Source organism: Nothobranchius furzeri, chromosome 1 (genome assembly GCF_043380555.1).
Source record: "Nothobranchius furzeri strain GRZ-AD chromosome 1, NfurGRZ-RIMD1, whole genome shotgun sequence".
NCBI lineage: Eukaryota > Metazoa > Chordata > Actinopteri > Cyprinodontiformes > Nothobranchiidae > Nothobranchius > Nothobranchius furzeri.
The window spans coordinates 97267375-97291306 of record NC_091741.1 but is presented as its reverse complement, the minus strand read 5'-3'; the positions used below and the strand labels follow the sequence as shown (position 1 = coordinate 97291306).

General features: G+C 42.4%; 1 protein-coding gene across 1 annotated transcript in view; it reads left to right on the top strand.

Moving 5' to 3' along the window:
- The window catches only part of col23a1a (collagen type XXIII alpha 1 chain a), a 193654-nt gene that overhangs the window by 143079 nt on the left and 26643 nt on the right, over nucleotides 1-23932 (top strand). Inside the window, exons 3-7 of the mRNA XM_015943709.3 lie at nucleotides 10154-10198; nucleotides 15070-15077; nucleotides 16006-16032; nucleotides 23249-23275; nucleotides 23353-23379. Of these exons, the coding sequence (XP_015799195.3) occupies nucleotides 10154-10198; nucleotides 15070-15077; nucleotides 16006-16032; nucleotides 23249-23275; nucleotides 23353-23379 (134 nt within the window). The remainder of the gene's footprint in view (nucleotides 1-10153; nucleotides 10199-15069; nucleotides 15078-16005; nucleotides 16033-23248; nucleotides 23276-23352; nucleotides 23380-23932) is intronic.

Genomic DNA, 23932 nt, shown 5'->3' with positions numbered 1-23932 from the left:
ATTACCAAAAGATTGCTCATCTTTTGTAGGTGAAAATTAGGGATTAGCACCTGCTTATTCAACAAAGCTTTCACAAAGAGATATTGGTGCTTTACTGAGCTCTGCTGAAAGTAGCTTAAGCCTGACCCAATTATGGAGATTTTTTTTACCTTATTCTTCCCACTCCACCATCTTAAAGACACCCTGTTGCTGTTGACTGTTGCCTTCACAAAAAACAGGTCCGGCGTGTCAGGAAATTTGCATGAGTGGTGCGACACAAACAACCTGCTGCTCAACACTGAGAAGACTAAGGAGCTCATCGTGGACTACAGGAGGAATGCTGACCCACATCCACCCATCCACATTAAGGGGACGGCAGTGGAGCGTGTGAGCAGCTTCAAGTTCCTGGGAGTCCACATCTCCGAGGATCTCACCTGGACTACCAACTGCTCCAAGCTGGTCAAGAAGGCTCACCAGCACCTCTTCTTCTTGAGGACTCTGAGGAAGAACAACCTGTCCTCAGACATCCTGGTGAACTTCTATCACTGCACCATCGAGAGCATCCTGACCAACTGTATAACAGTCTGGTATGGGAACTGCTCCACCTCGGGCCGGAAGGCGTTGCAGAGGGTCGGGAAAACTGCCCAGCGCATCGCCGGAGCACCACTTTCTGCCATTAAGGACATCTACAGGAAGTGGTGTCTGAAAAGGGCAGGGAAAATCATCAGAGACCACAGTCACCCATCACATGCACTGATCACCCTGCTGCCCTCTGGGAGGCGCTACAGGAGCCTCCGGACTAAGACCACCAGGTACCGGAACAGTTTCTTCCCAACAGCTGTCAGACTCCTGAACTCTGCCTCCTGACATATGACCCACGTTAAACTCATGGACTGCTTGTATTAACTACAGCCTGTACATACTTATAGTCATAGAATATTCATAACATACTTCATACCGTGTACATTATCACATACATAATAGATCCATTTCTGTAATATACTTACACATCTATATTATTGCTAACATATATTGTAATACATCTATATCACGGCTAAAGCACTTTCTGGATGGATGCAAACTGCATTTCGTTTCCCTGTACCTGTGCATGTGCAATGACAATAAAGTTGAATTCTATTCTATTCTATGTTTCTTCTCTTCCACTGATGAGTGTCAGACATTGTTGCTGTTACAAATAACTGGTTATAAATGTGGGAGCATCCAGTTAATCATATTTTACAATTAGGAAAAAACACTTTATGATTAGAGAACATTACAGCAACTACAGCTTCACATTAAAATGATAATGAACCAGAGAAGCTGGAGAAATGATCTGGTCGGGAAAGTTGGACTCTTCCTGCAAGGAGAAGGAGCGCTGTTCACTGTTCTCCAGGGTAGAAGTCAGGGACCTATTTTTGATTTTCACAGGGTGAAAATAGGAAAATTCAGTGATTGAGTAAAAACACAAAAACGTATTGATTCCTTCCTGATACAGTCAGGTGTCATTCATATTGTTTACATTTTTCAAAATAAAATATCTGGAAGTATTTTTTATGAAAGCTATGATTTCAGTATAGAAAGGTGTTTTTTAAATATTTTTGTTGTATTAAAAATCAACTTTACTCTCACCTAAAACATTTGCTTTAGTCTCTAATAGGAATGAATGCCTTTGAGTCATACTCTGGGGGAAAAAGTTCTGTTGCAACTGTTTGAGGTTGCAGAATTCAGCTGGAGAAGTACGTAGCTTCAGACGACAGGATTTGGAGTCTTGTTTCTGGATACTTGAACATCTTGCCTCTGCCTGGATAACAACAACATCACTACCACTGACTCTGTTTGATTTGCAATGTTGATGTTTCATCTCCACAAATAACACAAGCCTGGAGGAGTTCTGCCATGTGGTGGAGTTGCTAATGCTAACGGTTAGCTTCTGCTAGCCAAGACTTTCTCTGCTGTTTCCTGGACGATAAACCAACAACAGCCTTCCTCGTCGTGAGTCAAGATGGGTGAGTCCATGAATGTTGCGTGAATGTGTGATGTAGATCTATCAGGATTTTCTAATCCTAGAGTTTCGTGTCTATTTTCTATCGGAAGCTAATGCAGGAGATGACTCGTAATTAAACCTAAATCGGAGGAGCCACAAAACTCCCACCCATAATTGATATGGTGTTGCTGGAGGCATGAAGTCTTGTAGTTCTAAACGAGGGTTTGTTAACTGCTCCTTCCTGTTTACTCTCCGTGATCCGACTGTACCCACGATGAGTCGGACTGAAAATCCATCTGAGTGTCTGAACCCCGTCTGACCCAGGGGAGACAGGGGGCAGCTGGAGAATGATTCTTCTCCATGTGAATCACATCCGCTGTCTCTTTCGCTTTCTGTAGCTGTTTACATCCACAGCATGTGTCCCCCATCTCACTGGAAGAAAGGTTGAGCAGACAAACGAAGACAGAGCAGGAGACAGCCGTGGAGTGGTTGTTTTGTTTCAGCCACAGAGGCTCAACAGCTGTCAGCGGCGGAGCGGTGACGAGACGAGCCCACAGAGGAGGGAAATCCTCACCGTCTCCCGTCAGTAAACAGTTCCTGGTCCGAGCCACTATTTTTACTCCAATTTAGGAGCAAATAAATTACTTTATTTGACAAATAAAGGGAAAAAACTCAGCAAATTTAAGTAAAGGCTGTGAGTTTATAATAAATATTCTGTCAAGTGCTGGGGAAAATTAAAACTGATATGATCTGTGACAGGAAGTGTGTGTGTGTGTGTGTTGTGTGTGTGTGTGTGTGTGTGTGTGTGTGTGTGTGTGTGTGTGTGTGTGTGTGTGTGTGTGTGTGTGTGTGTGTGTGTGTGTGTGTGTGTGTGTGTGTGTGTGTGTGTGTGTGTGTGTGTGTGGAAGGATTTTGTGACTGAAATCAGCCCCTGAACACAGATAAGTGCCAAGAAGAGGCAGAGAACGTGTCGTTGGAGCTTTCTGCCTCCAGTCAATATGGAAGTAAGAAGCTGACCTCTACGTTCACCCTTCCTCTACATACTCCTAGCCACGCTCCTCTTCCTCCCACCCAAATTAGATTTAGCTCTCTTGCAGGAGTACTGGGAATTATGCAGCAGTGGGAGAGAGAAGGTGTGTGTGTATGTTCTGATTGATAGACAGGGTGTACGTCGTGCGGTTGTGCCTTCGAAGTATCACGTTCTCCTGTTTTCGGCTGACTCTTTATTGGTCCCAGTTGTTGCATTAGAGAGGGTAGGGGCCTGGCAGACGGAGGTCGCTGCGGCGCTTCACCGCTCCAATGCTTTGTTTCATGGAAGCGCTTTGTTTGCAAGAAATGTCACAGTAGCTCAATCAGAGCCTAGCTATGGGAAACGTATAGCGCTGGAGGAGGACTACGAGTGTCCAGTTCCCCTCTGGTCGGAACAGATAAACACCAAACCATCTCAGTACTGGTGGAAAAATATTGTTCAGCCTCAGGATGCTTGCTAAAAGGTTGCATAAGCACATAAGTGCATATTTGTGTAGATTTGTTTTGTTTTTGATTGCAAACGTGTTGTTAGATCAACATTTGTCTCCGTCTGGGTTTTAACTTCTCATACCGCCAGAAACGTCCTTGGAGGTGCCTGCTTGTTTTTTGTCCCCCACGTACAAGGAGGAGCTATATGTGGAGCACTGAATCCAGTGCTTCAGGCGATCATATAAACACACACACACTACAGTAGAGTTCAGATGGAGTTCATTGTGTGCTTTGTAATACCATCCTGTTCCCAAGGAACTCCACATGGGAGTGCCTAAGTAGGCCCAACACTGTTTTGGCATCACATGAAGAAGCCCACGTAGCAGATGTAGATCTAGTCCGTTAGTGTTCTAACGTGTTCTGACTGTAAGGGCGACAATACTCAGTGTGTGTGTGTGTGTGTGTGTGTGTGTGTGTGTGTGTGTGTGTGTGTGTGTGTGTGTGTTTGTTGTGTATAGAGACGCCAAAATGAAGATAACTCAGTTCTATTGATATTCAGCAACGGTATCATGTGATAAGGACTCTTGAGTCTTCCAGTGATCCAGAAACATTGCACATTATATTGTTTTTAAGAATTGTCCGGAACAGTTGTTGTATTGTGTATAGATTGTATGTCCTTTCATTTCTTAACATTATATGATTGTAAATGCTAAACAGCCTCTATTTCACATTGGGAGCCTAAACCACACCCATCTACTTCTGGATCATGGGTCCCTGGAAAAACGAAAAAATCTATGCAAGACAATGGAGCTAAAAACGCTATTTTCTAACTCCGCTTGTTTTGTGCCATGGATTTCACATATGATGTCCGTGAATTTTAAAGACACATCTAGATACCAAGAACGCTTATTTTTGAACGTAAGGCAAAGCAAATTAGAAAATAGTGTTTTTAGCCCCGCTGACTTGCATTTGTTTTTTCCTTCTTCCGGGCACCCATGAGCCGACCGGAAAGGGAGGAGACTTAGGCTCCCTATAGCACCTTCTAGGGTTCGACAACCCCCCAAGGTGCTTTACAACATAACAGCCATTCACCCACGCACACACACTTTCACACACTGGGGATGATGAGCTGGGGCACACTGACAGAAGCAAGGCTATCGTACACATCCAAAAGGGTTTTAAATGAAGGCAGCTGAGGGTGTTTCACTTCTCATCCGAGGAGCTTGGGAGAGTCACGCTTATAAGCTGTAGCTGTCTGTGCCACCAGTCCCTCTGAACACCATCAGCAGGTAAGGAGGGTCAAGTGTCTTGTCCAAGGATACAATGACTGTGACAAACTCAGCAGCGCTCAAACCTGCATCCCTCCGGTCAGAGGCGGGCACCTTACTCCTCTGCCGCTGTCACGTTTCGTCATTTAAAACTCATGAAAGGAAAGTGGAGGGAACGCAGGACCAGGGGTATTCAATTCCAGACCTGGAGAGCCGGTGTCACGGCCTTTAAACTTCCAAAAAACGATTTCCAACCAAAGGCCGTTGGTGAGAACGGGTGATTTCCTTTAAGCACGCACTTTTAGACTTGATTTCTTGCAAATTTTATAAATGGTTTATTCTTCCAAAAAAAAAAAGTTTCAAAATTCATTCAAAATTTTCTACTTTCCATCCAACGAAAATTAACCTTAAATTAAATTATCAGGTCTAAAAAATGGTCAAAAAATAATTTTACCAAATCCTTCCATCTTCCCTGACACTTGACAAACATGTTTTACACACGCCTCCCCATGTGCTACTAATCAGCTTAATGACTAAGGCGTGTCCAAAAAGTTCACAACTACATAAATTTACCAAAAAATTTAAAATTAACACATTTAAATTGCAAACTTAACTTATTATAAAAGGAATGATAAGAAATTCTAAAATAAATTTATAACTAACTAAACTTATGCTGTTTTACTGAAATGGCCACCACAGCCGGTATCCAGCATATTTTAGTGGATGATCTGCTCCACCACACATGATTCAGTAGTTGAATCATCTGTTCAGCAGCTCATCAGGCTCAGCAGAAGTCTGTTAATCACCTACTTACTGAAATCAGGTGTGTTGAAGCAGGGTTAAAACCAAAACGTGCTGGATACCGGTCCTCGAGGCCTGGAATTGAATAGCCCTGGGCTAGACCTTTCATCTTTAGAGTGTGGGGTGAAATTAGTGTCCAACTGTTGCTCATTCATAATCAGCTCACCTGTTTTTGATCCTGCAATCACCCTCCCTCTATAAATCGGGATTTGTGACTAGTGTTCTTTTTATTGCTGCATCCTCAGTTTATTATTCTGCTGTTAAAGTGTTGCTTTGGTCATTTGGTCTCCACAGAAGCAGGAATCCGAATGACTTCTTGAACACCTCTTCCCAGTGCTGCTGTAATTCCCTTTCATTCCTGCAGAGCTGAATCAGTTTGACATCACCTACCTGCGTTCTGCCTCTGCTCTAACGCTTAGACCCGATCACACGCCCGCATTTCAGTCCCGCAGACGCCAGCTCCACCAGAGGAGTTACTCTGCTGCTTTTAAAGTCTCAATTAAAGGTAGAGCAGGCGCCGCCCCTGCTGATCCACATCTGATGATGCGTACACCTGTGTAAAGAGAAAGGGCTGGATTTTACTCTTGTTACTTTAGTTACAGAGGCGCCTTCATCTCCTTAAATCCAGTCTTAATGCGGAAACCTTGGCTCCAGCAGAAAATCTGCTTTTTATGGTTCTGGAAGGTGAAAAAGTGATGTAGACCCACCAAGAAATACCAGTAACATGACCATTACCACTGGGAGAGCGTTGGGTAGCAGCATGTGTTTGACGCTTGACTGTAAATGTGTTAACAGATCTACTTAAAATAATTTAATGTAACAGAGACACATCTACGCTCATTATTTTTCATTGAAAACAGAGCAAAAAATGCCAGGAATGAGGCGAAACATGCTTCAGAGGAACGCTTTGAGTTTGACTTTAACTCGTCTTCTGCCGCTTCTTAAATCCTTCAGCTCCAGAGCTATTAATAGATTGTTGATGTTACGTGAAGGACGGAAAGATGGATTAAAGTGGGTGGGAGTGAACTCCCTTTGAAATGGCTGGCAGAGTCAGGAAATGATTAGGCAGCCACAATAACGCCAATAATCACAATGGGGAAAACATGTTGGCAGCCAGGAGCGGTTAGCGTCAGGACCTCAGTGTGGTTCTCATTTCATGATGAAAGTGGCAGAAGAGTTTTAAGGCCAGGATGAACAATTAGGGGCTCTTTCTTTGTCGCCACACTTCTGACAAACACAGTTTATGCTAATGTCCACCTTAAAGGGTCTAAAGGTGGACAGAAATCATCACCAGTATTTATTTGATAACTCAACAGCGCTGGGTTGTGTTTGGACAGCAGTTGCTGGTGAGCAGCAGCATCACGTGGATCAGTCATTGTCATGGCAACAAACCACTGCTTTACTTTAAGAAGGTAAAGAAAAATTAAAAATTGTGTTGTCAGCTAACTTTGCAAATGCTGTTACCGGATTTTGCCCGTTTGGTGTTTAATTTTCCAGGTGTAAAAAAAACATGAACACTAGAACAAAGTGGAAGAAGCAGACGGCTCTGGTGTGTTCAGGAAAATAACTTCTGACCCCATCAACCTCTTATGAGACAGTTGGGTGTAAATCTAGAACATCCACAACTCAGACAGAAACATGTGTGTGTGAGCCCAGCTGGCTTTAAAAGTCTCGTTATGAAAGGGAGGGCAGGTTGTTTGAATAATCTGGGTTTAAATCAACGAAGTTGAAATGAATATTGCTCTTACAATAATCCATTGCAAATAGTAAGTGTTTGATTTAGCAAGTTAATCATTATCTACACTCATACACATCTTTATAAGATACAAATTAAGGTTAAGGTTCACCTCACATAAAGTTTAAAGATTCTTATTCACAGTGATCTTGTATCTGAAGGAATGTATAATCATTAGTTTAGAAAAGAATAAAATTCCTTTTTAACTATATACTTGACTGTCTGAATTACTACGGAGTGTGTTTATGGTCCCTGAACAAGTAAAAGTAACTATAATCTTCTGATTTAACTTCAAAGATCAGTCAGGTTGATATTTCATATTTATATGGAATCATCACACCTTGTTGGTCGTAATTAATTTGCAGTAGTCACGCTATAAAGTGTGACCGCTAGGGCTGCTCAATTATGGCAAAAATAATAATCACAATTATGGTGACTGAAATTGAGATCACGATTATTTAGGACGATTTTTCAATTTATGTTGATTTTATTTGTTTTTATTCAGTCATAAAACTGCTCAGGGCACAATCAGGACAAAAATAAGAAACAAGATGATCACTAAAAGAACTCCTGATTCCCAGTATAAAAAGACCAATATACTTATAGCTCATAGTCTATGACCCAAGGGCTATAGACCTTGGTTTAACTCATTTAAGTCTAACCAGTACAGACCCAAATACCAATATCTTGCAAATACTGGCAGCAAGAATTATACAGTGGCATTTATAACAAATAAATGCAAATAAATTGATGTTCACAAAATGTTGCATAATACGTATTTAGTCGTGTCAAGGTGCTGTAGGAGAGTACACTAGCACTGTGTCCTCAGAGAGATTAGTTATTAGTTATCAGCGTGAGGAACTTATTTCTACCTTATTTATAAATTATTTATTTACAGGTCCATCAGTTAATATAATAATTGTCCCAACCACAGCTACACCCCCCAACCCGGTCTCACAGCAATCGGGGCAAGCTGCACGTGTGTTTAGCACGCCGCACGCACACATTTAGCTGTTTTTAGCTGCTCAGGAGTCCGCAGGTGCGGTGTGTGCGTCACTCACTCTGGTTAATCCAACAAGGAGCCGGCTCCGAGAGCTGTTTCTTTAGCGACCGACACATCACTACATCATTCCCTTTCCTAATGTTGTGAAGAACGGTCCGGAGCGCAGGCGGAGTGTTTAGCTAACCTGCAGGAAACATCGACGACAATTATCCAGAAAGTAGCTAAGGGTTACCAGAGATGTTTCAGAGGTGTTCGCTAGGTACTTTTAGGATTAAAAAGTCAAGAAGGGGGTCTGAAAAGCTGCTAGAAATAGCGTCAAAGTCGCTAAGTTGGCAACACTGTGGAGGAGCGCTTCATTTGCAACTCAGGGCAGCGCAAGCGGGAGGAGCAAATAATAGGCTTGTTTTGTTTTTATAATCGTTCAAAACTCAGATCGTAATCGTGATTAAAATTCGATTAATTGAGCAGCCCTAGTGACCGCTACATATTTAAGGCTGATAAATCCAATAAGACACCCATGTAAATCCACCAGAGACTCCAGGACCCCACAAAGTAGTCATGCCCCCAAACTTTGGATTTTTCTAGTGAAACCCGACTCAAAACGTTACCGAGCCACTTATTCTGTCGAGACAATGCTATTAGCTTTACGACAGTAAGTCAGTGTGCTAATGTTTGCTATGTAAATGAGAGAAAACACATCATTTGGCACATTCTTCTACTGTTTGCTCTGTTTAGCTCCTGCAGTGTATGCAGATGGCCTTGCCTACAGCTGCTCTCATTTGTTTCAGTCACCAAGCTAAAGGAAAATGACTTAAAACTGTTTTTCTCCTTCACTGAGTGTATTATCTTAAACAACACTGACTCTTTAAACGTACAGACACTGACGCAGATCAGTGGCGGTGAGGAGATGATTCATGATGTTGTAGCAGCATGAAGTCTGGCATGGATGTTGGCTCATAGGCATCATTTCCTGGTCCTTATGAAGGACTCCTGTTATTTATCAGAGACTATTTTTTTCTTCCATCAACAGTAGAAATCTTTTTTTCTGGAAAAGTTGTGTTACCAGCTACATGATGGCAGGGTCCAAGGAAAGTGGTTGAATGAAGTCCAGTGTGTGGAATTGTTGCTCTGCCCTAAAACTGAATCGTTTATGGGATATTTTGGGGTAGTTCTCAGTGGAAAACTTAGGAATCTTAAAACTCTTTGAACAACTTCAGTTTGGAGAAACAGAGATTAGTTTTGTTCATATGGTGCACTAGAATCTGGTCAAAGTGAAGCCAACAGAGTGAAGATCCGCAGTTTTAAAACACCTCTAGACTGAAAAAGGTCATAGTTGTTCATCTGAACAGTTTTAAGAAGCCTGCCGTTGGTTTAGTGTTTCATGATTTTTCTGACAGAAATATATACTTTGTAGTTTGTCGCTACACATAACAAGTTTTCCTCTGGTGATGCGTTTTCAAATAAAGAATAAAAAAAGCATCAAGCAGCAAACGTATCCTCCCAAAGCACTCTCAGGCAGCTCAGTCCTTCCATAGCCTCCCAGCTCCAGTCAGAGCAGCATGTGTTAACCCTTCCACATCCTCTGGATTATCTTGTTTTGACTTAATGTCAGGGTAACGACTGCTGTTAGCTTGTCGTCTCTCTTCCTTCAAACTCAGATCTGTATGAGAGGTATAATAGTTTGATAGTTCAGGTCATTTCTAGAAATCCCAGGATCTGAACTACACCCAGAATCTGATCTTACAGGACGGTTATTTGCCGTGTTGTTTTTGTTTTTAGCCTCTGAACCAACAGACCTGTGCTGTGCCAGCTCACATGCAGCCATAGCCCACCAGCAATGAAACCACAAGTGATGCTCAGCTGCTTCTGCTCCTCCCTGTGGAGCTGATCCAGGTCATTTATTCTTCTTCTGTGTGTTTCCACAGGACCTCCAGGGAAACGTGGGCGAATAGGAAGAAGAGGAGAACCTGGTAAGTAAAACATGTCACCTGTTTTATCTGTTTATCTCTCCTTCTTTCCTCGTTTCCTGGAAGACGCATGTTTTTCTTCATCCCTCCTTGAATTTTCTGTTTTTCCGGGTGAGTGGATGAGTTGGAGCAGAGGGCTGGTAAAGGCAGTGATCCATGAGTCAGGTCGCTACATGTTGGGCTGCAGTTGGCCCTTCTCCTTGGTCCTACCCATCACGCGCCAGCATCTTGTTAATTTCGCCCATGTGGTCGGCGTAACGCTGCCCAGATGGGGTTCCGTCTCGCTGAGCGGTAGCAGCTGCAGCCTGATGAGTCTCACAACATCACTACTCACCCTTACCGAGATGTTCGATCCAAACCACAAAACGCTCGTCGTGAAACCAAAACAGCACAAGAAGATCACTCTTGCCAATCAAAAAGTCATAGTGACAAATGCTCTACACGTCTGAGTCATCCTGGATTCAAGTGGTTCTCGTTAACGGTTGGCTCTGCCTGTTTGATCCCGTGGGATGTTTGTCAGATAGGAACATTTCATGATTCATTGTTATGGATGTTTAATAGATCAAATATTCCCTGAACAAGTGAGTTTTGTTGCCCTACGCGTTTTGTTTATGTTTATGTATTTAGCAGACGCTTTTGTCCAAAGCGACTTACATTCGTTTGTGTTTTAAATCATTTTTCTTTTGTGTGTTTTGTTCCAGGCTTGATTTGAACCATAAACCCCCAGAAACATAACAGTGGTTCCACATGTTGTTGCTACGAGTTGTTACTGCATTTGGATATGCTGGTACTTCCCGAACGAGTATCTCATAAAAACGTGGTAGTGTTGTTTCCGGCTGAAGATGTAAACACGCACGCACCACTAAGGAAAGTTTTCCGAAACAGCTGGACTCGGTTGTTCTTGGAAACTACAGTTAAAATAAGATTTCACCCATTCGTCCTTTATTTATTAAGCACATTTAAAACACAGCGTCACAGCTGACCAAAGTGCTGAACAAACAGGGCTAATTAGTCATAAAAAGGGGGAAGAACAAGGCTCCCATACAGTTAAAACAACACCACCATACACAATGCATAAGTCATAAAAGACGCTGAAAGTAGTTCCAGCCATAAGACTGGAATACAACAGGAGTAGAGGCTATATAAGAATATCGAGACAATGTTCCGAGGATATGGGCGATGATAGGAAGGGAGGGGTAGTGAATTCAGGGGCCAAATGTCGTGCTAAAATTGTTTTTAAACGGGATTTGAACTCTGTCAGTGACTGAGGCAACCTGATGTGGGGATGCAAAGCGTTCCATAAATTATGCACGGCATAAGAGAATGCTCAAAAACTAGAATCTACTAAATAAATGACAATATAGATTTTTAAATGTTTCTCCAAAGTCTCTTCCCTTTCCGATCGGCTCACGGGTCCCCGGAAGAACAAAAACATGAATGCAACGGGGCTAAAAACGCTATTTTCTAATCCGCTTTACCTTACGCCCTGGATCACACCTATGTTGTACTGCAATTTAAATGAAAACTAATGATGAGTGTTTCAATCACACCAGTCACGTACTTTGAGATTTATTAGCTTGTAAAAGTCCGTAATTAGCGTGTACGTTAGGAGTTGCATGACTTAATTTTTTTTAAAGTCAACTGTCAAGTAATGAAAATCGAGTCGACTTTGACTAGTCGTTGATGACGTCATACACCTGAAGCGGCGCGCGGGGGGTGTCGGTTGGTTCGCTGGAGTTTTTGACAATTACAATTGCCCCCACATTTTCAAAGTTAAACACATTTTTTTTAACAACGGTAGTTTCTGCTTCAGCCCTCTCCCCCCGCGCAGCGGCCGCAGTCTCACTGATGCACATGCAGCCTCTCCGAGTTCCTGCTGCTCTAAACATTAGAATAATTATTTCATTTTCTGTTCCTCACTTCTGATTACCTTCAATGGTGTCTGTTTGATGCAACCACCAGGTACAAAAACTAACTTGTTTTTATTTGACTATTTTTCTGTCCTGTCTGTTTATTATCTTCCTGCATCTCCTCTCCATCCTAAAGAAAAACTGCTACCTGGGTTCATATATATTCACCTCATGAGTTACCTTTGAACTGCAGTTCTAAAAGATCTACCGACCGCAAAAACAGCGGGGTGCGCGCCGGCCGCACCGGTGAGGTGCGTCACCGGAGGACAAGGTGACGCGCCCCGATCCACAGCAGCGAAACGCATCAGGCGCAAATAAAAGACAGAAAACATAAAAGGAAATGAGCCGACATGAACGATCGCGTGTTAAATTATTTTTGAGGTGGCGACACCTGATTTGATAATGTTACTGTGGCCGTGCTCAGGACGCAGATGTTTGGAGCGCGTCAACAATCAGAGCTTTGCATGCGCAAGCTGGTTAAGGTTAGGATGGGGGTGAGGGGAAGGTTAAACAAGAGGGTAAACGTCACAATTTGGTTAAATGTCCGTTTTACGGTGGGTGTCAGTACCGACGCTCTGGCACAGCGCGTTGCCTCCCAACGCGCAGGAGCTCCTCACCTGCTGTCTTTTCCGAGGACTGCATCTTGGTCATTATCACGTGACAGCAACTAGTCGATGACAGGCATAAAAAGTCACTATAGAGCAGTGAAGTCGACTAGTGACTAGTTCATACAACCCCTAATGTACGTACACACCAGACACATCGGTACGCCGCATATGAGACGTCACGACATAATCTCCTCTAGCATAGCTGCTACTTACCACATGACCAGATTTATGGTGGTTCTTCCCTCCTGAAGGAAGGATTTGAAGTTTGCTGGACTTACAGCCCTTTTCCCTCTGTTTTTCTCCGTGTCTGGTTCGATGACGTCACTTTCGTGAAGCACATTTGTAGTCCTGAACTTATTTTCACACAAAACCTAAAATATTGTTTCCGCCATTTGAGAATAAGAGCATTCATTGCATCAAACTGTGTATTTAAAATTGGCACTTAACAAACGGAATTAGAAAACAGCGGGTTTTTTAGTCTCATTGGCTTGCATTCATTTTTTCCGTTCCTCCGGGTACCCGTGGTCCGGAAGTAGATGGGCGTGACTTAGGCTCCCTATAAGTCCTATAGATCTAAGTTAAACAGAATAAATGTCATAGTGCGGGGAGGCCAATGTGCATGTCTGAGGAAGCAGGGCCTCAGGAGGTTAAACCAGATGGCTCCTTGACCTGTTGGTGGAAATTATTATTTAGCTAGAATGCTTCAGTTATTTTAAGCAGATTAGCAACAAAGCTAGCTTGTAGTACTTCTGGTTCATCATGCAGCATTTTCTACAGAAACAACAAAATATTTCTGCCAGAAAAACAGGGTTTTGCTAAATTGGTTAACTGATGGCAATATAAATATTTGTAAATTGAATAAACCTTCATGAATAGTTTCAGATCAGAACTAGCTCTACTTAGACTAGCTGTTAGCTAAACAAATCCCTCTTTCTCCAAACTGAGGTCATTCAACGGGCTATCTACAACCGGTAAGATATTACCTATTTATAACCACTCTATTGGTTCTGAACTCTGCCTCTAAGACTCACCACAGTCGTGTGTGTATCAGAAGGAGCTAATTCTGCTGCTTCCCTGAGTTTTTTTAAAACCTTGTGTGAGTTGTCGTGAGGAGAGTCTGAGTTGCGCCATCTTCTCTCTGATGACTTCAAGACCACAATTTCTTTTTTTTTTTACAAGACCAGAACAGTTTTTAGTCCAAAACAACAAACGAGAGTGAAGAAAACCAGAGCAGAATCTGTGAATTACAGGAGAATGAGGCAGACAGATTAGTTTGTCTTTTGCTCTCCATTATCCCTATTATTTACCTTTATTATGTGTTTTCCTTTAATCCCCTGTCCCCTTCTTTTTGTCTTTCTTCCTCATTAGTCTACACACACACACACACCTGCCTGAAGCTCAGTGGTTAAATCTGGGCTGTGTTTCTCCCTGACCAGAACATGTTTGTTTACCTAACTGTCTGTATAAAGAAGGTCTTGTCAGGACGTCTAGACGTTCAGGTCCTGATTGGCTTACGGCTCATAAACACCCCTCTCCTACTCTCCATCTAATCCATCTATTCCCCTCCTTAGTCCAAAATCACTTTAACTCTTTGTGTGTTTGAACATCACAGTTGAGCTCCAAAGCATTTCATGCGCTGTGACTGCATTAAATCCTATAAATCAGCATTGTGATCAGGACGAAACCCGAACCAGATTAGCCAATAATCCAAATGAAAACGCTCGATGGCTGAATAATCCGTTCACTTTGCAGAGGTCTGTGTGGTTTATTAGAGCCCTCAGCTTCAGCCCTTTTTAGAGAATGTTTTTCTTTCTATTCAATTACGAGCGCTGAGAAAAAGGGGAGCTCTTTGATCACTGCTGTTGTTTTCAGTTAAACTAAAGTTAGGAAAAACAGAGCGTACGGTTCTGCTGCCGAGGCTCAACATCAGAGCATTTCAATCACATCTGAAAGATTGCCCCGGAGGTAAGGAGGGAGGGGGGGACACATGCTTTCTCGACCTCTCTCCATCCCTGCTTGTCCTCCGTTTCTCTCAGACACACGACTTTCCTCAGAAAACAAAGTCTTGACATAACTTCATGTCCTAATTTAAAACATGTCCCATACAGAAGTCTGTTTATTACAACGACTTCACCACAAACTGGGCTGGCAGCAGCTCTAATGAGCTTTTTCTCCACCATATTTAGAGGTTTAATTACAGTCATTATCTAACGAACCACATGGCATGCACACTTGGTTTGTTGGGGGACCTGGTGGCTGCACGGACCAGAGGAAGTCGCACGTGCTTCATAAGTCAATAGAGAAATAAAGACTTTCTAATCACCCCGTTTGTCTCTCTCTCTCTTTTCTGTTTCAGGGCCTCCTGTAAGTACGCTTTCATCTCATCCAGGTAGTATTGAGTTAGTCCAGTGGTTTTGACCTTAAACATGAACACACACCACTCACGTCCTTCCTGGCTGTGGCCCGCAGACCGCTCTACAAACAGCAGGTCAAACACACACACACACACGCACATAAACAGAGACCACCTACAGCAGTGCACGTGTGCATTGTTTCAAGCACATCTAAAAAGAGTCTGCTCTGTTTAGGTTAAGAGTCTGGATTTCTTTTTTAAGTTAATTTTCATAGGTATTGTTATGAAAGCCGTTATTTCCAGCTTTAGTTCTGTTATTTTTAAAAAAAATCGTTAATCCGCTCACATGTGGCACTGCTCAGATGTGAATGCACCATGACGCTTTTCCGGAAACACCAGAGCAGAAGACTGTCCGTGCATCTGCTTTGCACTAAGAGTCCATGAAACAAAGGTGGATTTCTTTGTCCTGAACAAGTTATTTTTTTCTTTCACCCCCCCCCCCCCCCCCCCCACACACACACACACACACACCACCCCCCATCAAGGTAATGCAGTCACCTGCTGCTCCTCATAACATCAGTCTGTCAGCATCAGAGCTGTCAGTGCTGTTTGAGTAAATGGGGCAAAATTAAAGAATAACAGCTGAAAATGCAGTTAAAGCTCAGGTTAATGAAAGGTAGAAATAACAGAATAGGTTCCAAAAGCAAGGTTAAGTCCTGTTCTGTGAAGTTTTCACATTTTAAAATCAGTTTTGAAAGATTTTTTTTCAAAAGTGACCTTTTTGCTCAACTCTGTGAACATTACACATTACACTGGTACGAGAGTATGTCTCTTTTCAGAGTAAAAGTCACATTTTAACACAAAGACTTGATGTAAATTCAGCCTGACTTGTCAGTTTTGTGCATCGTCGCTTCATTCTGTAATGTCTAACCCCACCAGGGCAAATCTGGACGAGATGGATACCCGGTAAATGTTATTTTTATTCATCCTGTCTCTCTTCAGTTCATCCCTCTCAGCCTCTCTGCTGTTTTCCTCTGGTTTTTTTATTTTGCTTAAGTCAATTTTCATCTTCTCATTCCTTTTTATACAAATGAATCAGTTTTCTTTTCTTGCTTTGTTTTGTTTTGTTATTATTTCTTTGTGCAATTTTAAGCTTTTGTAAATAGAAACTAAACTATCCCGCCCCATGACACAAAACTTTAAGAATATACTTTTTTCTTTACATTTCTGTTCAAGATTTTTATACTAAATGATGGCAATTTGATAATAATAATAAAAATAATAATACTTTATGTAATTGTCTTTGTATATGTTTTAGATTTTATTTATTCATTTATTGATTATCGGTGAGCTCTTGTTAGTTAAATGCTGTAACAGCTGATCAGAAAGGATTAAAAACAAGCTAATTTATTCCTTGTTAATCGTGTAGTTAGTGCACATTTAAAACAAGTCAGCATGAACACACATAATTATATAAGAATATCATCTGTAAATATAACTACATGGATGGATATAATTCATGAATGCTGCCTCTAGAAAGGTTTAATATTCTTTAAAGTTGTAATGTTATTCTGTAATCTAGCGGCCTCTAGTGGTCAGGGATAAAACCGCTCCTCGCCTGTTGTTGGTTTGCGGCTCTTTCCTCATCAAACTCTCATCATCCAACACAGATACATGACATTCAGCAGTGGGTCACCAGCCTGGAAGTGAGGGTTTGTTTCTCATCAGGTTGCCATGGCAATCCAGTAGTCGCCCGTTGCTCTGCTCTACATTGTCTTGTTGCTCCTTGTGTTGTCTGGGCTGATGCTGGCCCCTGTGGGAACACTGGGATGGGACTGGGGTGGGGTGGGGGGGGGGGCAGATTCCCATGCAGTCTGTCTGGCACTGCGAAGCACCACTGACGGGAAATGCCTGCTGCTAATTGCACACAGGTGGATGGAGTGCACAGATAAGTGTGAGCACATTTGTGTTTGCTTGCCTCTGACTCTGTCCATCTTTGCCACCGTCTTCAGGGGACATCCTGCAGATTTAGTTATGGTCATCATCAGAGGCAGAGAATCTTCCAAAGCTTTTTAAAGCTGGACAATCAGGTTTTTTCCACCACGTCTTGCTAGAATCGTTTTATTTTTACTGTTTCATGTGTGTGTGTGTGTGTGTGTGTGTGTGTGTGTGTGTGTGTGTGTGTGTGTGTGTGTGTGTGTGTGTGTGAGATGACTAAAGAGCCAGTGTGGAAGGAGTTAGAGTAAATTAATCATAGTGACAGCTCACATGAACATCGTTTAATTGAACAGCAGCAGGATGATTAAGTTTCCATCATGGAGCTTTAAAGCAAGCATTCTTCCTGTTGGGAGGTGGTGGTGTGTTTGTGTATTTGTGTCCGCACGTGCAGATGTGTGTGTGGACTCGGTCCAACCATGTCTCTACATCTCTGTTCCAGAGGAGCAGTAATCAGAGGTCTGTGAGTGTTTTTGCACCTCTTTACTCACATGCACGAGGAACAGAAGACGCAAATACATCTAAAAATGTACAATTTTCCTTTCTTCTATTATTCTCTATAGACAGAAACTAGTTTGGGCCCATGAAAATGTTTTTAAGGAAGTAAAACCTTCTGTAATTGTCCTGTTTTGCAAGAACATAAAACACATCAATGCTGCAAACGTGCACATTTTTCACAAACAAGAAGGTAAAGAAAGTGAAGTCCTGTAATCCTTATGATTCAGTATTTATACGTTGCTTGGGCATTATGCAGACTTCTTTCATCTGAAAAACATTTACTTTCAGTTTGTTTGCTAAGCACAGCTGAAAGTTCAGCATCTGTATTTGCACAGGGAAGGTTTAATGTACAGGACTTTGGGTAATTAGCATTTTTGTGGCGCTACCGTTAATGTTTAATCACAAAATACACGTTAACAAAAAGGTCAGCTCTCCATTCCAATCACACAGATTTGGTACGTAGGACTCGTTGCGTAAATTGACAACAAATTCCAAAGTTGTGAATAAAGTTAGTTTTTGATCATTTCATGTGCCTCAACCCATTCACAGTTTATTCAGATTTTATTTGCAGTTTGATCACTGAGCCCATCGCAGAAACTAACATGAGCAGGTTCCAAACGTCTACACTGTGAAAGCAACGCTTTCAGCATTTATTACAAATTTTTTGAACATGTTTTAAATTCTGTTAGCAGAAGTGCGGAATTCATACACACACACACACACACTTCTACATGTATTACAACACCATAGCTCAAGAGTTTAGAGGTAAAGCCGTCACTCCAGTAGTTCAGACTGGTGACTTATTCATAGCTTTGATGCTTTAAGACATTAAAACACGAATGGTGAATCTTGGGGAAACGCGGCTAAAACCACAGGTGCTGTTTTTACTCCTGATCTGTGTTCCCAAGTCATTTGTTCACTCCAACTGTCTGACTCGTTATCACGATGTGTGATTGTGATACTCCGCACATGTGCATGCGTGTAAAAGCCACATGTCATCCAGGTGAAAACACATGTTGAGTTCATCAGACTAATACATGCAGCACCTCCCACAGTATGATAAACTGTGTGTGTGTGTGTGTGTGTGTGTGTGTGTGTGTGTGTGTGTGTGTGTGTGTGTGTGTGTGTGTGTGTGTGTGTGTGTGTGTGTGTGTGTGTGTTTTCTCACCTCATGCAACCCGTGTCACTTCTTCCTCATAAATCACAGCCAAGGAGGCTTTCAGAATCGAGCCTTCCACGCTGTCAAATAATCAAAGTAAGACAGACTGACAGACCGGTGCATTGGGATAAAAACACACACACACACACACACACACACCATTTGGCTCTTGTTCATATGCACAGTCATCAGTGCATACCCAGCCACAAGCGTGTTTATGCAGAAGTGCCAGTGTGAGACAGACATGACTGAGCAGAAAGAAGCCAAGGCCTTCCAGGCTGCGGCGCACAGATTAAAGCCAGAAACATGCCAGTCATTTTGTGTCCCAAATACACATCTCTCTGGTGCTTTCCTGTGCTCTTTGGTTCAGCTTCCAGCACCTTTTCTGTTTTTTTTAAGATAATGCCGGGTTTCACAAATTGAACAAATGAAAAAGTGCAGACAAGCATGAAGGTAAACTGAGAAAGATAAGGAGAAAAACGTACTGAGGATGAAGGACGAAGGAGAAAAGCTCCTCTCACCACCCCCGTAATCTTGTTTCATTTTATGGCCAGAATTAAGCTAACGGAGGCTAAATTGCTGAACACATTACCACGTGTGTTTGTAGGCGAGACGTCTGCTCTGATGTGCAGACACCTTCATGCTGCATCCTCGACCATTACACACTGCTGGATAATCACCAGTCTGCACCGCAGAAAGTACAATAAAGACAGTAAACACACCTCCTGGGATTTTTCATTGGGCTTAGCAGATACACTCAGGCTAACACACACACACATACACACACACACAAACACACACACACGCACACAATTCCTTCTGCAGCACAAGTCATTTTAAAGAGACTAATAATCATTTTGGAGGTCGAGTTTTAGTGTGGATGTTCAGAGCTAAACCTTTTGAACCCAGTCTGCAAGCTCTAAGCTCTAATTGCAGAACATATAACTCATCCTTAACAGAAATAATGGAGGAAGAGGAAACAGTGTTTTCCTGTCTCCCAAAAACAATCCGATATTGTAATCATAGTAAAGTTTCCTGCCTTTTCCTGAAGGTTGTAAAGCAGCACGGGCTGCAGGAGAGTATTTATATCCATTTGTGTGTTTCTTGATGGCATTACAGCACCAGATATAGGACTGGCATAGTTACTACAGTGTTTAGAGTTTTTCCAGGCACAGGGCCTGATATGATGTGGGGTTTTAGGTTTTTTTTTTTTTTTGCTAGGCGTATGTGTGCAGGGTGACGGTCACAGACAAAGGGATTTTCGTATTCCAGTTTTGCAGCAGATGTCTCTGAGACGGGTTGCATTGTGGCATTGTCACCTTGCAGCAAGAAGGTTGCTGGTCAGAATCCCATCTGTGCAAGATTAGCATAATCTCACCATACATGTGTGGGTTTTTTCCGTGTTGTCTGGTTTTCCTCAAAAGATCAAAAGCATGCACCTCAGGTTGATGGGTTGGTTGTCTCCGTGTGTTCCTGAGATGGACCGAAGACCTGTCCACCAGCTTCCTGCACCCACAGCGAGGAACTAGCTGTTCAGAAAATGAATGGACTTTAGAAACAAGCCAGGTTCCTCTTCTTTCTTAACGCTGGTCACTTTTTAAATCTTTCATCCGTTTGTTGTATGAGACAAAAAGTTTAGAGCAATCGCCACCTCAGCCTCAGACCATCACAGTTTAGCCCGTGTGCTTTGCGGACTATCTCTTTATGCCACACGGGAACGATGCTAAAAAAGGAAACCAAGAATATATCAAAGCTGCCAGGATCTGCTGTTACTGGATATTATGCAAGATGCTTCAAGTATTGTTGCTTTAAATATGTCTTTGAAGTGGAAAAAAAATAATTCCACCATCTTTACAATAGATGGCAGCTGGTAGACAAAACTCACTGGGGTTTTTAACTTCAGAATAAACCTTTCACACACATCTTCAAACAGGAAAAAGGTACACGGCCAAAGTTCACAGGCCGCTGTGTCGCTTGTTAGCAGCCATAAATCAGTCTCTTTTTGCAGCGGGCTCAGACTCTGCAGCAGCTGATGACCTTAAAACGTTCACCTCACCTACTCATCCTGCTTGAAGGAGCCGGGCCTCGATAAACGCTCCCAGATGCAGGGATACCACCACACACACACACGCGCGCGCGCGCGCGGTTGTAGATACACAAGGCACAGCGATCTGGACTCAGATAGCGGGGAAAACTCAGGGGACATTTGTAAACTCATCTAAACTCCTGACATGGTAAACACGGCGGGCATGCTGCTTTTAGTAGAGCAACACAACATTTTCTTCCTTTCTGCTGAATTTATTATCGGCTCAAACAAAAAAGGAGCATCGCCCCCTTACTCGTTAACCCTCTGGAGGCAGGCGTTGCAGATTTGCAACGTTAAAGCCTACCTACCTGGTTACTCCACATACGTACTTCACGAGCATTTTTTACTCATAAGTACCCCTGAAGGACTTAGTTGTTCGTCCCTTTATCAAAACTTTTTTTGAGCCCGGGAACATTAAAGTCATTTGAAACGGCTGCATGATGGTGCAGTCTGTAGCATTCTTTCCTCTCAGTCAGAAGGTCACAGGTTCGAATCCCAGCTCTGGCCTTTTTGAGTGGAGTTGGCGTGTTCTTCTCATGCATACGGGGGGTCTTCCCGGGAACCCCAGCTTGCTCCCTCAGACCACAAAAACATGCTGGGTTAATTGTGAGTCACTTTTAATGAAAGTGTCTGCAAAATAAATAAACATAAACCTGAAAAGATCACTGTCAAATTACAGCTTCGGATCGGTCCCCGCCATTAGCTCCACGCTGGTCTGAGGCGCTAACTGCTGATTTCACAAGGGTGTTTAAATCAAACTAGAGAAAGAAGCTAAAACTTGTGTTTTTACAAATCCCTTTAAGTGCAAATGTTTCAAAGATAATTTACAGTCACTGTAGAAATAATCACACAGATGAGTCTGATCCGATTGTAACAGCTCAGCCATCAAAGACCAGGTAACCGTCAATGATAGCTCTCTGAACAACCCACTCGTTCAAGGGACCCTGTAACAACTGTTAGCTTAACGGGGAGAACGGTCTTTAAGGAGGACGTCAACATTAGCCTTCACCACATACATCACATCTAAGTGTTTTTGGAAAGTTTGATTCCACAGCTAAGTGTTCCTTCATGTTTAAGTGGGGATCTGAAGGTTTAGTGACTCCTCGGCTGTTTTTATTGAGGTAAACAAAGAGGACGACTCCAGCTGCTGTTTCTGCACTTCGGCGAGGCTCGGCGGAGCCGTTCTGAAGCCAGCTCCTCACCATAAACACACACATAAAGTGGGTCAGGATTTTTAATCAAATTACCTAAAAAGAAAGGAAAAACTTTTTGTCTTCCTCATCTCATTTCTTCCTGACTTTTTCTGGCACTTTTTTCATCTCACATTTCGACATTTTGATGTTCTTTTGTTTTTGCAAGTCCTGTTTGTTTTTAGGACAAAAAGATCTTTTATATTGTCTCAGAACAGAAAAGGGTAGGAAATACCAACAGGTGGCATAAGCTGTTTGGTCTGAGGATGTCAGCTAACTACATATCCTGATGAGGCTTTTCATCTGACTCACTGTGTGTTAATATCAAAGTGGGTATAGTTATTCCAACATGCTTTATTGCTGGTTTGGGCTAATCATTGAACCTATTTGGTTTAGCTAAATTAGCCGACTAGGCCCCTTTACCCAGCTTCGTTCTGGACGGGAGGATTTTCATTTGTCATTTGTTTCACATTCTCTACTTTTATAGCTTCTGTTGTTATTCATGGTCAGATTTTAGTTCCCTAGCAAACAAAGCTGTGTGCTAACCAGCCACCTTGACCTTTAGCTCGTCTGGCAGGAGAAAACAACATCCCTTTTAGTTAAACTTAATAAAAAAAATTCCATACTTTGGTTTTATGACAGACTTTGTCGTGCTGTGTATTTTTTTGTCAGGCAGAAGTATTTGATTATCAAGCGCCATGCTAACTCCTCTAGCCTCCTATTAGCTATAGCTTAATGTAAAGTGACATTTACCTCTGAATAAACAATTGTTTTGTTTAAAGCTTGGTCTTCAGACTAACGAGCTCACAAAACAGTCAGCATGGTTATTCCTTCAGTTTTCTACAAATGTTGAAACAAAGACGCCGAGCTGGATTGAAGTGGACTGTTCCACCTCTGGTTTCCCATTAGTGTTACAATGTGCAGTGAGACCTTTTTCTTCTGTGAATGATTTTACTTTTATCTGTTAGATTCCAGAAAAAAGGACCTGTTTAGGAGAAGTTCATGGCTAAAACATCAGACTTTGCCAGTTTTTATCAAAGCGACTCTTATGTAATGTGGTCAAAGGGACTTTGTTTCACTCAGAAATGCTGAAATGACATACCTATAGTTCACATACATGTCAAATCACAACTATTTATTCTGGCCACTGAGATAATTTCCCAACAATGTTCCAAAACCTTCAGACCTCTCCTACAGAATTCCTTTGAAGTCTTGTCAGATCTTTTCTTAATTTCTTCTTTCACCCCCTGACAGGGCCCTCTTGGCTTGGACGGCAAACCGGTGAGTAGCTTTACTCTCAGACTTTGCTTTATGTGAATACATTTTAGTTTTTAATGCCGTTTTCTTTTATGTTGTAGGGTTTACCAGGTGTCAAAGGAAGCCAGGTACACACACCTGATTCTCTAATTACACATTTTCATTATCCTGAAGAAGTTACAGCAATCTAATGGCTATAACTGCGAATCCAGGTGGGTGTTGCTGCCTGGAACTGTAGATTTCTGTGGCACATCAGTCATTTTTACTGTTCTTATAAAATAAAATACAGCCATTTTTATGATTGTTCCACTTCTTAAGCCATCCCATGGCCCGCAGTCATCACAGGGTCGACAGGGCCAAAGGGAAGTTAAATCACATAATCCCCTCTGTGCTCCCGTTCGTCAACCCTCCCCTGGAAACCTGCGTGCGTCCAGGCACGCCCGGGTGTGGCGTGGAAGCGAGCGGAGCGGAGCAAATGGGTTAAACATGGGTGAGAAAGTGTGAGTCAGGCTGGTGTGTTTACAGCCTCAAACAGACGCTCTTTAAAACATCATTATAGTACCCTTCACCCCTACTTAGACTCTCCTCTGTAGCTGATTCGCCACAGATTTTAGCGTCTTTTTATTTTATCTCTTTTTTTTTCTTGATTAAATGCACCATCTTTCTGCTCCGTCCTTGCAC